Below are 12,688 nucleotides of genomic sequence, written 5' to 3' on the forward strand. Positions count from 1 at the left end.
TAAAATTATTTATAAAATTAATAAAAATTATTTATATTCATTTTTATAATTATGATAATAATATTCTTTTTATTTTTTTCTTTAAAAAAAAACTCAAGCACACATATATTTTAATTAAAACAATTTATAGCCATTATTGAATCAAAATTAATATTAAATAATCATATATTTTAAAAATATCTCTTATTCTAGTTTCCAATTCTAGATGTATACAATATCTTTTTTTTTCTCTCATTGGACATATCTGTTTTGAAATATGCAATAATTATAGTAGACAAAATTACTTTCCAGATATTGATGTTAATAAGGTATTGGAGCAAATCAATTGACTATGCCTGATTAGAGAGCATCTAAAATAAACACTGCCACCAATCTTCAAATTCAAGTTTTTTTGACAATCATTCTTTACTGTTTGTGATTCTGGCTGCTATATAAGTTGATAGTTTTTTCTCTGATTGAGTTTGTGTGCTTCATAATTTAAAATTTTCAATTTATAACACATAATTTAAGTGTTTCTTTTCTTTGTAAAAATGCAATTTATTGTTGAATATTTAATTTTTTTTTGTAAAAAAGAAAACCCATGGTTGGTCCTGACCCACAGGGCTTTGGGGCTTTTCAGCCCTGGAGGCTTTTTTAATAAAGGGCTTTTTTGGCCCTGTGGATTGTTTTGGCCCTAACCCACATGGACTAGGGCCAGGGTCTATTATAGGACCTATTTGACAAGTCTAAGTAGCAGCCATGGAGAAGAAGTTGTAGAGAAAATTTCCTGATACCATATCAGACTTTCTTCAATGGTGGAGAAAGAGATAAAAGAGCAGAGAGAAGGAAGAAAAGAAGACAATCAGCGAAATTGTGCAAATATATTTTCTATCAGAGAAAGGTGAAAAACAAAAGGGTATATACTTTAGGTTATCAGAGAAACATACAGAAACTAACAACCTTGTAAAAAGCAACACAGAGTACACGGGTGAGTTAATATCAGTTATAAATCGGAGTAGTATAATTACTTAAGTTTCATTTAAAGTATTAGTGTTTGGTTCTCCCCTTTAATAACTAGGTTTTGAATGTGAGTTTCTCAGATGTTGGGATGTCATTGTCTGTTGGAGGGTTCTAAAGAACAAGAAGTCGAGTGAAGTGTTGCCAAGTATTATAAAGAATGAAACAAGAAGTCCATTTAAAGTTGAGAGTTGGTGACATGTTGATCAAGAGTTCAAATTTAAAAATAAATAAATAAAGTCTATTGAAAAATACACATTTTTAAAAAAATAACAAAACTGTAGTAGTTGTGTCATTCTCTTTTTCTTTTCGCCACCAATTGTATAGTATTTGGTTACAGTTACAAGTATAAAATTTACAAGGTCCCAAATGGGAAGTGTAGATATTAGCAATGTCCCTAGTAACTTCCTACCTTTATCATCTATCAAAATCTTGGTGCAAAATATATTATAATTACATTTTTCAGAATATATGAAGGGGGATGGCACAGTACAGCATCAGCGAGGAACAATGGTGGGAATGACATCACTGACAAGATTGCTTCCAGACACATATGAGGACATGTGTTGCTCCTCCCTTGCTACATGGGATGCTGATATTGATGCTGATGATGAGGGTGGTGCTATGTTGCCAGAACTGTCTAAGCTAACATCTGAGAAAACAGTTTCAGCTTCAGGCAACATTGCAATGATATCTTCCAGTGTCCTCACCACATCTATCATTGATGGTCTCTCCTCTGGATTGTCTTGGCAACAACTGAGGGCCAGAGTTAAGAATTTTTCCAAGCATTCAGATGTATATAATCCAATTCTGCTGTCTATGATGGAATATACTGTGCCAGATTGATGAGCCATGTTAACCTGACATAAAATTGTGCACCATTATTGATAACTTGTTTGATAAATTGATATATTTAGTATTTCTGCGTGTATGGCTTGTGAATAAATCAGATATAAGAGAATTCAAATGTGCAGGCAGTAGAATAAAATTCTTATGATTAGTTTTACTATTCAATGTTTTTGATGATTTAATGATCAGATAGAGACATAAAAGTAGTGGAGTGATGAAAAAGAAAGGTACCTCGCGAACAATGTTTTTTCCATGAGATATTGGTTGCATGCCTGTTAAAAGCTCTAGATACACAATTCCCAGGCTATAGACATCACATTTGTCTGTCAGCTTATGAGTCAATAAATATTCTGGGTCCAGGTAACCCTGCAGCAAAATTACAAAGTAATCGTTATATTCTGACTGTAGTGCCTTTCAGTATTACAGAAAAAATGTACAAAAATCAACCATCAACAAAGTATCAAATGATAGCAACAAATTTAAACTACATTACAGTACATAAGAATGAAGACTAATAAATGCTTAAGGACATGATTAAGAAAATAGAAATATAAATCTTTTATTGAAGAAAACCAATTATTCATAAATGTGAAAGTGATTTAATACTTTCTTAATGGCTAATATAAAGCACATGATGCTGATATGAAAACAAAACTTAGATGTAGCTCCCTTGGTGCTATTTAATTATTAGAACTGTTGTTTCATCTCAGTAATTCAAATCGATCTTTATTGCAAACTTTCATCATCCAAATTACCGAGGAGAAACTCCAATTCTAGTAGGAGAACAATGCAGAAAGTATAAGAAACTACATCTAAATATACTATACTTAATGCCGCTTGATCAGAAAGACCAAAAAACTAAAAAGGAAAATGACAGTGGCAAAAGGTGGAAGACGCTTAAGCTAATCAGGAAAAGGTAAGTGAGGTCTAAGCACTATGAAGAGGCCCACAAAAAAGCTTACAACAATTAGGGTGTGAGGAATATTTCAAGGGTAAGATATTGCAAGCCTGAAAACTTTGATAATTATTTTGCCAAATTTGAATGGAAGGTATCGGTTGAATAATCCATGTAATCAGAAACTTCACAATATAACTTCTAGTCTTATATATCAGAACTGGAATTATTCCTTAATTCTTTTAACAGACTTACTGGAGTTCCTCTCACAACTGTTGACACATATTTAGGAGCAGTTCCTTCTTCATCTAAGTCTGGTACAAGCCGTGAGAGTCCAAAATCGGCCACTTTAGCTGTAAACTTGGAGTCCAGAAGAATGTTACTGGCTTTAATATCTCTGTGGAATATAGGAGGGTTAGCCTCTGTATGAAGATACAGTATGCCTTTGGCTGCTCCCATTGCAATTCTCAACCTCGTACTAAAATTTAGGCTCCCCTTCGTTTTTCTACTTCTTCCTGCCACACCACAGTATCCATTAACTTATAACGTATCTTTATTACATCATTGAGAATATCAACAATCTCATATTAGATCACTTTATTAACATTGCTTTTCCTTTCTTTCTTGAAACTTTCTTTCTTTTTAAGTTCTAATTTGTTCACTACTTACAAGGATGAAATGACAAAACAGTGATGATGAATTATATTAGTTAGTTCTATTGTGATCATGATTTCTTTTGTTTAAGACCAAGCCTCCACAATTAGAAGTAAAAGGTGAAACTTTTGCAGTGTATTCATGGAGAATGAATTTATAACTTATTGAAAGGAGTTTTTCCTCAATAATTCAACAGAAGCAATCCAACTATCAAAAAATCTCACAAAAAGCTATTAAACTTGCTATACAAATCCTAAACGTTTACCAAGAGATATTCTAATATAAAATATTTTTATAACTAGACCCCAAAACTGGAAAGCAAAAAACATGTCGGAGGAAAACAGTTATTATGCACAATATCATACCAGAAATCCAGTCCCTTAGGGTGCCATTGGGCATGAATTCATAAACCAGCATCTGAATCAACAGAAAGAATATATATATGAGAATACTATTGAAGTCAGTGTCAAGTGCAAAGCTAATATAGCAAGAATAATCGTACTCAGATTATATTGGGGTTCCAAATTCAAAAACATGTACAAAATCAAGAAAAGAACTACGATTCAAATTAATCAAGAAAAGAACTACAGTTCAAATTGACATAACATAAATATCCAGTGACAGATTCAACACAGAAATCTGCTAGCATTCAATCTGTTTGCTCCTTATTAGCGCTAAGTCCATCTTAGCTCACAGACTAAAATATCTAATTAACAATTAGATCGATGTATATCTAATACCATGTTCTTGTTTAATCGTTATTCAGATTCATGCAGAACAAATTATTTTCTCATTCACTATAAGCTAGATACCTGTTCCCCTTCTTCATTGCAGTATCCAATCAGTGAGACAAGATTTCGATGGTGTAACCTTGACAGAAGCTCAATCTCTGTCAAGAACTCCCTTTGTCCTTGTAAGGAACCTGCTTCTGCTCGCTTAACTGCCACAAAATTTTCATCAGATAAAATGCCTTTATAGACATTCCCATAACCTCCTTGACCGACTTTAGTTGAGATATCGAATTTGTTTGTAGCAAGAGCCAGTTCTTTGTAAGTAAATGCTTTCATGCCATCTATTTTGATGGATATATTAGTAGTAGCTGCAAAAGAAATAAACATTTTAAACCTCTTGCTTAAAAAAATAATCCAAAATGAGATAATCAGCAGAAAGCTTTAGAATACTTGCACATACATTTCCTGGAAATCTTCTTCTGGTATTTCATCTTTCTTCTAGTAATCAGGAGAATGATTATTGCAGATATTGCTAAAGCACAAGCAGCAGCTGCTATTGCAACAGAAACTTTTATGCCAACACTAACTTTTCCCTTCTCCGAATCAATAATTACTGTAACAATAAAATGGAAGTTAAATTAGAGAAACTCAGCAGAGGGCGTAAGTTTATTAACCAAATTTGAGTTGCTAAAAATTAACATCAGTTATGAGATATACCCTATCTAATTCATCAGCATAAATGCTAATGCTAGACAGAAACAAAGGAAAACTATTTCTCCGTTTACTCCTATTTTTCTAGGATCAAGATACTTACCTTTTATTTTTTCTTTTTCTAATGAAAGGATTAATATCTCATTTAAAGAATGGTATATAAAAGAATAGAAAATTTAAACTAATATGAATATGAGACTAATACATATAGTAATACTGTATAATCTCTTTGCAGTCTGCACATATTGCCAATCACTTCTACCAGCGGAAAATAGTATTTCTTGTAGACTTGTTGTGCTAAACAGTACACGCATTTGGTGAGATGCAATGATAATAATATGGTTAAGTGAGCAGGAATTTATTATGCATTCTATTACATAACAAAAAAGTTATAACATGTTGAGTTTAAGAAACTTACAATTTTCATAAGGTCCACGAAGAGTGAAGTTCAGGAGTTCATATGGTCCGAAAAAATCAGTGCGAGGAAATCGCCATGATGTGAATAGGCCACTAATCCGACGAACCTCACTTACGTTGAACACATTCAAACGGGAATCGTTATAGGAAGGGAAGAGTTTCAAATACATTCTAAGACGAGGTCCCTCTTCCCAAGCTACAGAATCTACCGATAGTTGGTAGAGGTGTAGTTTTAAGGAGTCAGTTATGTAGTGTTCAAAACTAGATCTATAGGGAGCAAAGTAGGAAAAACTTGGACTTTTCAGCCTGTATCCAATTCTCAGAGGTGCAGCACAATAGCAAGGAACTGGGGAATTAGGGGCGTATTCATAAAAGTCATCAAATGGACAAGATTGAACATGACAAACGGTAGAGCTTGTTAAGTCTTGAACTGCCTTATCTTCTTCAGGTCCACAATATTTACTAGCACTTTGTGCGTTGGAGTTCTTGCATATAGGATTACCAGAAAGCCTTCAAGGAAAAGAGGAAGAAATAATAAGAAGTGTATGCCGCAACAAAGGTAAATCATAGCTTTGACATTGTTTTTCATGGTAAAAATTAATCATAGAATAAAAATTAAGCAGAAATATATGTATATAATATCACGAACATGATATGAACCAGAGCCGTAGAGAAAGAGTAAATCAGATAAAGTGTTTACATTGCATGTAACGAAACACATGTAATAAGAATACCTCAAGGTAACATTTGCCGGGGGGTTCAGATTTCCCGAAACATCCTCAAATGAGTTGTTACGGAGATCACTGCAAGAATAAGACAAACATAAGTTTACACCGAAAAGAAGGCAATCATTTAATGCAAAAAGTCGACATTCCTTGAGAATGAAGAAGCAATGTAGATAAAGAAGTTACATTGTAAGTTTATCTTTCACATTGAAGGACATATTCTGCCATATGCTAGCAGGGATGGAACCCGACAGTAAATTATTCGCAAGTGACCTGTGTTTGGCAATGAAACAAAAAATTCAACCCAATGTGCAAAGAATTGAACTTGTATAAAAGTGTCTAGATTATAGAAGACTTCAATATGTTGTTATGTAACAATTGGATAAATATTATGTGAAAAGAAGGTTGATATTCTCACAATTTTTGAAGATGAGGATAAGAGTAGCTTCGAGGAATAGATCCGTTGAGAAGATTATTGGACAGATCTCTGCAATTGAGTGAAAATAAGCACATCTCTCAATTTTATTATGCCTTGCATTAAGTTAAATAAAGATTGTGAAATAGATAAGGAAACCAAGAGCATTATATAGAAAATACATAGAAAAGTTGGGCTATTTACATACATAGTTGTCATATTGTCTGCCAGCTTATTTGATGGTAAGGGTCCAGTCAACTGATTCCAGCTAAGATCTCTAGAAAACATAAACCAGTCACAAATGAGTTGGTAGCAAAAAGTAGGATATGATTTCACAACCATTCGGCACAATATAAAGCAATAGATAATCATCAAACATACAAATAGGTAAGCTTGGGTATTGAACTGAAATCAGGAATAGCTCCTTGCAGACTGCAGTTTCTTAGACTTCTGTTAAATCAAAGGGGAAATATTAGCTAAAATAATCAGTCATTTAATATGTGTAACATCCTACATTAAGTGAACAAAATAAAATAAAAGGAAAGTAGCTAATTCTAAAAGTACTTACAATTTCACTAGCCTGGTTAAGTTTGCATAGGTAGAAGGAATTCCATTCCCGCTGAAGTTGTTGTTATCAAGCTGGCTGCAAGGGAAACAAGTAAATATGAAAATCAGAAACTGCATCTTAAACCCTTTTTCTGGCCAAGGTGAAGTACTCTTGAGGACATATATACGAAAGTGTCATGAACTTGTGGCAACAATAAGGAAAATCCTTTCTCCTAAACTCTTAAATCAGCCTAAACTTTTTCAGAAGAAAAGACACAATGTTATACATTTTTTGTTTTTTCATTGGTTTAATAGCCAATTTTGTCCTCAGTTTCGTTGACAAATCTCAATTTAGTCTCTCGTTTTAAAAGTGATTGAAATGGGTCCTTACTTTCAAAATTGTGAGTCAAATTAGTCCCTTCCGTAAAACAGAAACAAACAAAGTTAAGGGTTGATGATTTGGCAAAAGAGATATTATTTTATAGATATATCTATAAAATAATATCTCTTATGCTAAATCATTAAACCCTTAAGACCATTTGATTCTGTTTAACAAAAGGGACTAATTTGACTCAAAATTTTGAAAGTGATGACTCATTTCAAACACTTTTAAAACGAGAGACTAAATTGAGATTTGTCAACGAAATTGGGGACAAAATTATTTAATCCTCCATGGATCATCCAGAACTCTACAGTCATAATCTTACTATAACCTTTCTAGTAAACATGTATACCTATATGTTCATGATCCATTTGTTTAAATATCATGAGAAATCTAGCTTATCATAGCAGAGCATGATTTTATCATTTCACTAATTCTCTTCCACAATTTAAGCACGGCGTGTCAATTGCAGTAATATATAAATGTATAATATGAAGCTGATAATTGAAACAAATCTAAAAGTTGGGAAGGAGAACATACAGTATTGCCAATCCATTTAACATGGAGTATTCTGGTGGAAGATTTCCAGATAAGTTATTGTTGTCCACAAGCCTATAAAGTCATTTCAACCAAAAAAAAGAAACTCAGTGCAAACTTGTAAAAAGGGTCAATCCGGAGATGCACCCAAAGATGCAACGGAGGATTTGAAACACTGTAACGTAAAAAAAAAAATTACTTCAATACTCACAAATGCATCAGATTCGATAACTTTGAAAGTGTAGATGGAAGTTGACCACTAAATGAGTTGTTGTTCAGGTGACTGAAAATATACGAAATGAGAAGGATAAATTACATGTAAGAAATCAACCTCCAAGTTGATAGTTGTTTGGCTAAGAACTCCACTCACAGGTGTTTAACACTAGTCATGTTGGCAAGTGAATCTGGTATAGAACCAGACAATTGGTTTTCGTCTACTTGGAATCTATTTAAATATGGAAGGTTGCCAAGCTCGTCTGGTAAACTCCCAGATAACATATTGCCATTCAAGAGCCTGCGTAGAAAATAAATCAGAATAACTCTTCCTGTTATAGCAGAAAAGAAAAACCATTGGAAACAGTATTTTCTCTGTTTGTATGGTTGCATCATAAACTTTCATTAATTACAGCATTAGTATGTTCCTTGTACTGTTAAAGACATATGAACTGAACTTCAAACTTAAGTTATAAAGACATAAAATATGTTTATTCATAACAAATAAAGCTAAGCAAAGTCCAAATTTAACTCCCAATACATGGATGACCGATTATGATCCACGCCTTGAAAGAAATGTTAGAAATTAACAAGAAATACACCATACCAAGCAGGACAGACAAGACCACCTTAAAATAAAAACTTGATGAGGATCAATACTAATATTTCATCTTCTATGTTAAAGTTCTTACAAGAGTTTCAATGTTTTAATGTTTCCAATCTCCTTTGGTATCGTGCCTGTCAGATTGTTCCACATGAAATCCCTTCAAGCATAAAACAATGAAAATATTAGCATGCCATAAATATTATCACCGTTTCTTCTGATACATAATTTGTTTCTAGAGAACAAAGAAAATGACGCAACTCACATTATCTCAAGATGGGATAGCTGACCAAGCTGAGATGATAGACTTCCCGAGAGATTCGTTGTCATTAAGTAGCTTCAGTAAAATTAGATAACACAAAACAATGAAAATTTAGCAACCCCTCGAATGTAAACTTGTGCTATATGTAAATAAATAACCCTTTACTGTATCTAAATTATAACATTGAAATTAAGAACAAAAAGAAAATAGAAAGAGAAAAAGTCCATACATCTCACGAACATGGAAATACCCATCATCTCCCGTCTTATCAAAACACCATACCCCAGTCCAGTTTCTTGCACATGGGTCTCCTTTATTCCAGTTCTTAAGATTGTTCATAGGATCAATCAAACTTTTCTTGATGTCTATCAGCGCATTAACTACAAAGAGGAAAAAATACAGGTTAATCACCAAGGTTAAAATTTTTGAATACCAAAGCAAATTACAAGTATCAAATAAAGGAAAGTGAAATTGTATAATCTCAGAACACTTTCTCTCTAACTCAATCATTACAAAAATAACATATTCATTTTCTATCAGAAGGGGAAAAAAGGGGTAACATATCCCTCCCTATTTTCCAACTTGGACTGAAATTTCTACTTGAACTCTGTTGTATAGTGTCTAAATCACAGGCCAGAAAAAACAAAGTGAAAAAGAAATATTGAATAACTTTGAAGGTGTAGAGCATATTCACCTTCTGAAGGGTCTGTTCGTTGTGATGCTGCTATGAAGGTGATAAGACAAAACGAAAGAGCCAAGGCATATCCATGAATTCTCAGAGCCGGCATCACAGTATATCCTGGAAAGCAACCAAATGGAAGGGATGATGAATAAAGGGGGTGTTGAAATTGGAGCATTGCAAGGAATAAGATTCATTCACAACACACATTCAGAAAACAAAATGAATACTTTATTGATCTAAAATCTCATAAAACAGGAAAAAGTTAGAACTTCAAAAATACTGAAAGTAGAAACTCGGTCATGTATGACATTTTCCCAAGAAACATCAATGAAACGTAAAAGTAGAAAAATAAAAGAAGCATCATACAATAGCTCGGGCTGATTTCTCTGGTTGGAAAGTGGGAGGAAGTTCAAAGTTGCCAAACTTGTCAGACTTAACTTTCCCAGATAATTAAAACCGAAAGTTACAACATTGAAGTTTTTGGCTGTCAGAGAATCATACACCACAGCAGTCAATTATTGCAATGAAATCCTTATCCAAAAATTGAGAAATGACAGGGAGAGAAAGAAAGAATCTGACTTTGGAAGGTGGGGTGGGGTGGGGTGATTGAAATGTCAAAACTTGCAAGAGTGAACCTTGAAATCTGAAAAAGTGAAGTGAAAGGCCTTCAACAATGAACGAAAATCCGAAGTCAAAAAGAGAGAGCCCGTGGGGAAGTTATTAGCTAGATCATTCTGTCACCATGAGATAATAATGATAATACTTAATCATTCATTGAAAACTTATTTTTGTGCTTTGATGTTTCATTAGTCCGCTGATTAAATTAAGATGAAAAAACATCTGCATCAGTTTCTGAGATGGCACTGTCGTTGTGGTTGGTGCATCCACTATGCAATAGTCAAACACACCAAACCGGAACACGCTAATATCATATCATATTCATATAATAATCAAACACTTTCCATCTTTTCTTTATACCAAAATATTACGCCCGCCAACTCCTCCACCTCCTTTTCAAAAATATCACAGTAATTACAACATGTTTAATATGTAATATTTTCACTTCTTCTTTAGCATTTCTTTCAAATCAATTCATTCAATAAAAACATATATTGTTAACGTTTCTCATACATGAACTATTTATTATTAAGATTAATAATAGTGCATAACGATTTATAGTTGAATGACATTATGAAAAACATTTTTATATTCAACACGTATATTTTTCTAATAATAATAATAATAAGAGTTTGTTATTGAATATAAAGTAAATATTATAAAATTTAATAACTCAATATTTATATAATTCGAATAAATAGAATATTTAATACTATTATGGTAGTATATTTATATATTACATATTCTATTTTTTTTTTCCATTGCATTGACTTTTGTATCTATTAAATATAATGTTTTTTTTTTTAAATACAAACTAATTATTCATGATTTAAACTATATTTACATCGTAAGTGTTATTGTAAAATTTTAGGATAGAAAATAAATATTTCAAATAAAAAATTATGTATGTTCTATCAAAATTGTATTTATTAAATATTTTGTTACTTATAACACAAAAAAATACTTTCATCTTTGCAATATATATATGAATAAGATGTGTTTATTCAATCTATCACTTGATTAAATCAAATATGTTTAATAATTTGATAAATGCAGTCCACAATTATTCAATATATTAATTTCAAAAATTTAAATTCGTCTGTTTATATTATTAAATAAAAATATTATTTTCTGGTTTGAGTATTTAATAAAAAGGTTAAATTTGAATTTATAAAAAATTCTATTAAATTTGATAGATTACTCTATTTAGTTATTTAAATATATTAAATTTAAATTTTACATTCAATATTTTCATAAATTAAAAATTCATATCATAAATAAAATAAATATTTAAAATTAAAAGATAAATTATTGATTAAAATTTTTTATTACAATTTATTGAGTTTGCATTAAAGCTCTGCACTCTAAATTACATAATATTGTTTCAGTTAAATATTTAGTATATGATTATATTATATAGTCCAAACATAAACTTCTAAAGAAAAATTTAAACAAAATAAAAAATAAATGTCATTTACTATTTTAAAGACCCTTTGTAATATTTGCTGTTATATATTGATCTGTTGGTGTATCAATACACAATCATTGAAAAATTAATAGAAGAATAAATAACTATTCAATATCATACATGTCATCAAAAAGACTAGACGTTATTTAGATTAACAATTTTATCTTTTTAAAGACGGTAACTTATTAAATAATTTTTATGTTTTGTTTATTTGTTTAATTTATGTTGTGCATTACATAAAGAGGAAAACTCATAAATTGGTTATGTGCTTTTCAATAAATTATCTTCTTAATAAAACTATCACCTAACTTGAATCCCACTCTAAACACTTTAACCAATAAAGCCATTGCATTTTTTGTTTTTTTAAGGAACTTGGACATGTTTAATTGATCAAATTAGTACTTTTTTTTCAATACATTGATCCAAAACCATTTTAAGCATAGAAACTCGTACCAATTTGTTTAATTGCTTACATTGTAAACTTTCTCAATAACGCAAAACTAAAAAAAAACAATCAAGCATGACACAAACATCCAAACCATACAAATCAATTCAGTTACTCACCAATCATATTCATCAACATGCAAAACATCAAATTTATCAAACTTATGTACACCAAAACAACTAGCTTTCCTTAACTGATCCAACAGCTCACACAATCTTAATCAGCAAAACTCCTTCCAACTTACAAGATGCTCTATCCACACATATGAACATCACAAGAACGATCAGAATATACTATTAAGATCATTGATCAGTAGAGGCTCATATAGATGACTAAAAAGACACATGCAAGTGGAAGAAAGTTCATATGTAACAAATAACAAAAAAGACCAAGAAAAAGGATGAAAGTATGAGCTTACTCAAATAGAAAAATTGATTAATCCAAATTGAAGAACTTGTTGCAGAGATCAATCTGCATATATGTTTTACAATCAAACCAACAAAGAGAAATAACTTGTTATAAAACTTTAAAAAAGTGA

The 12,688-nt window shown here is 31.5% G+C and overlaps 1 protein-coding gene across 4 annotated transcripts; it reads right to left on the reverse strand.

The window, feature by feature from the left end:
* Positions 1-1,251: 1,251 nt before the first annotated feature.
* LOC106759609 (probable LRR receptor-like serine/threonine-protein kinase At1g06840) lies at positions 1,252-10,450 on the reverse strand. Of its 4 annotated transcripts, XM_014642862.2 has the most exons (22): positions 10,199-10,449; positions 9,986-10,103; positions 9,632-9,736; positions 9,167-9,317; positions 8,941-9,012; positions 8,764-8,835; positions 8,229-8,372; positions 8,070-8,141; positions 7,862-7,933; positions 6,962-7,036; positions 6,775-6,843; positions 6,602-6,670; positions 6,397-6,465; positions 6,165-6,251; positions 5,988-6,056; positions 5,255-5,763; positions 4,586-4,738; positions 4,207-4,493; positions 3,760-3,811; positions 2,996-3,255; positions 2,077-2,211; positions 1,252-1,856 (listed from the first exon to the last, which is right to left on the reverse strand). In XM_014642862.2, exons 3-22 carry the CDS (start codon positions 9,723-9,725, stop codon positions 1,494-1,496), a joined length of 2,874 nt encoding a protein of 957 aa, XP_014498348.1. In that variant the 5' UTR covers positions 9,726-9,736; positions 9,986-10,103; positions 10,199-10,449; the 3' UTR covers positions 1,252-1,493. The 4 variants fall into 4 exon arrangements, with proteins under 4 accessions (XP_014498348.1, XP_014498351.1, XP_014498349.1 ...); XM_014642865.2 differs by lacking the exon at positions 9,986-10,103 and having other exon boundaries at positions 10,199-10,450; XM_014642863.2 differs by lacking the exon at positions 10,199-10,449 and having other exon boundaries at positions 9,986-10,188.
* Between the last annotated feature and the right edge of the window lie 2,238 nt (positions 10,451-12,688).

The sequence above is a fragment of the Vigna radiata genome, chromosome 4 (assembly GCF_000741045.1).
Source record: "Vigna radiata var. radiata cultivar VC1973A chromosome 4, Vradiata_ver6, whole genome shotgun sequence".
In the NCBI taxonomy this organism is placed as follows: domain Eukaryota; kingdom Viridiplantae; phylum Streptophyta; class Magnoliopsida; order Fabales; family Fabaceae; genus Vigna; species Vigna radiata.

Coding starts and splice junctions, on each gene's coding strand:
- LOC106759609 (XM_014642865.2), bottom strand. CDS start 9,725: ATGCCGGCTCTGAGAATTCATGGATATGCCTTGGCTCTTTCGTTTTGT. Junction 6,671..6,774: donor ATACCCAAGCTTACCTATTT/GTATGTTTGATG, acceptor TATGTTTTCTAG/AGATCTTAGCTGGAATCAGT. Junction 5,764..5,987: donor CCGGCAAATGTTACCTTGAG/GTATTCTTATTA, acceptor TTTTCCTTGAAG/GCTTTCTGGTAATCCTATAT.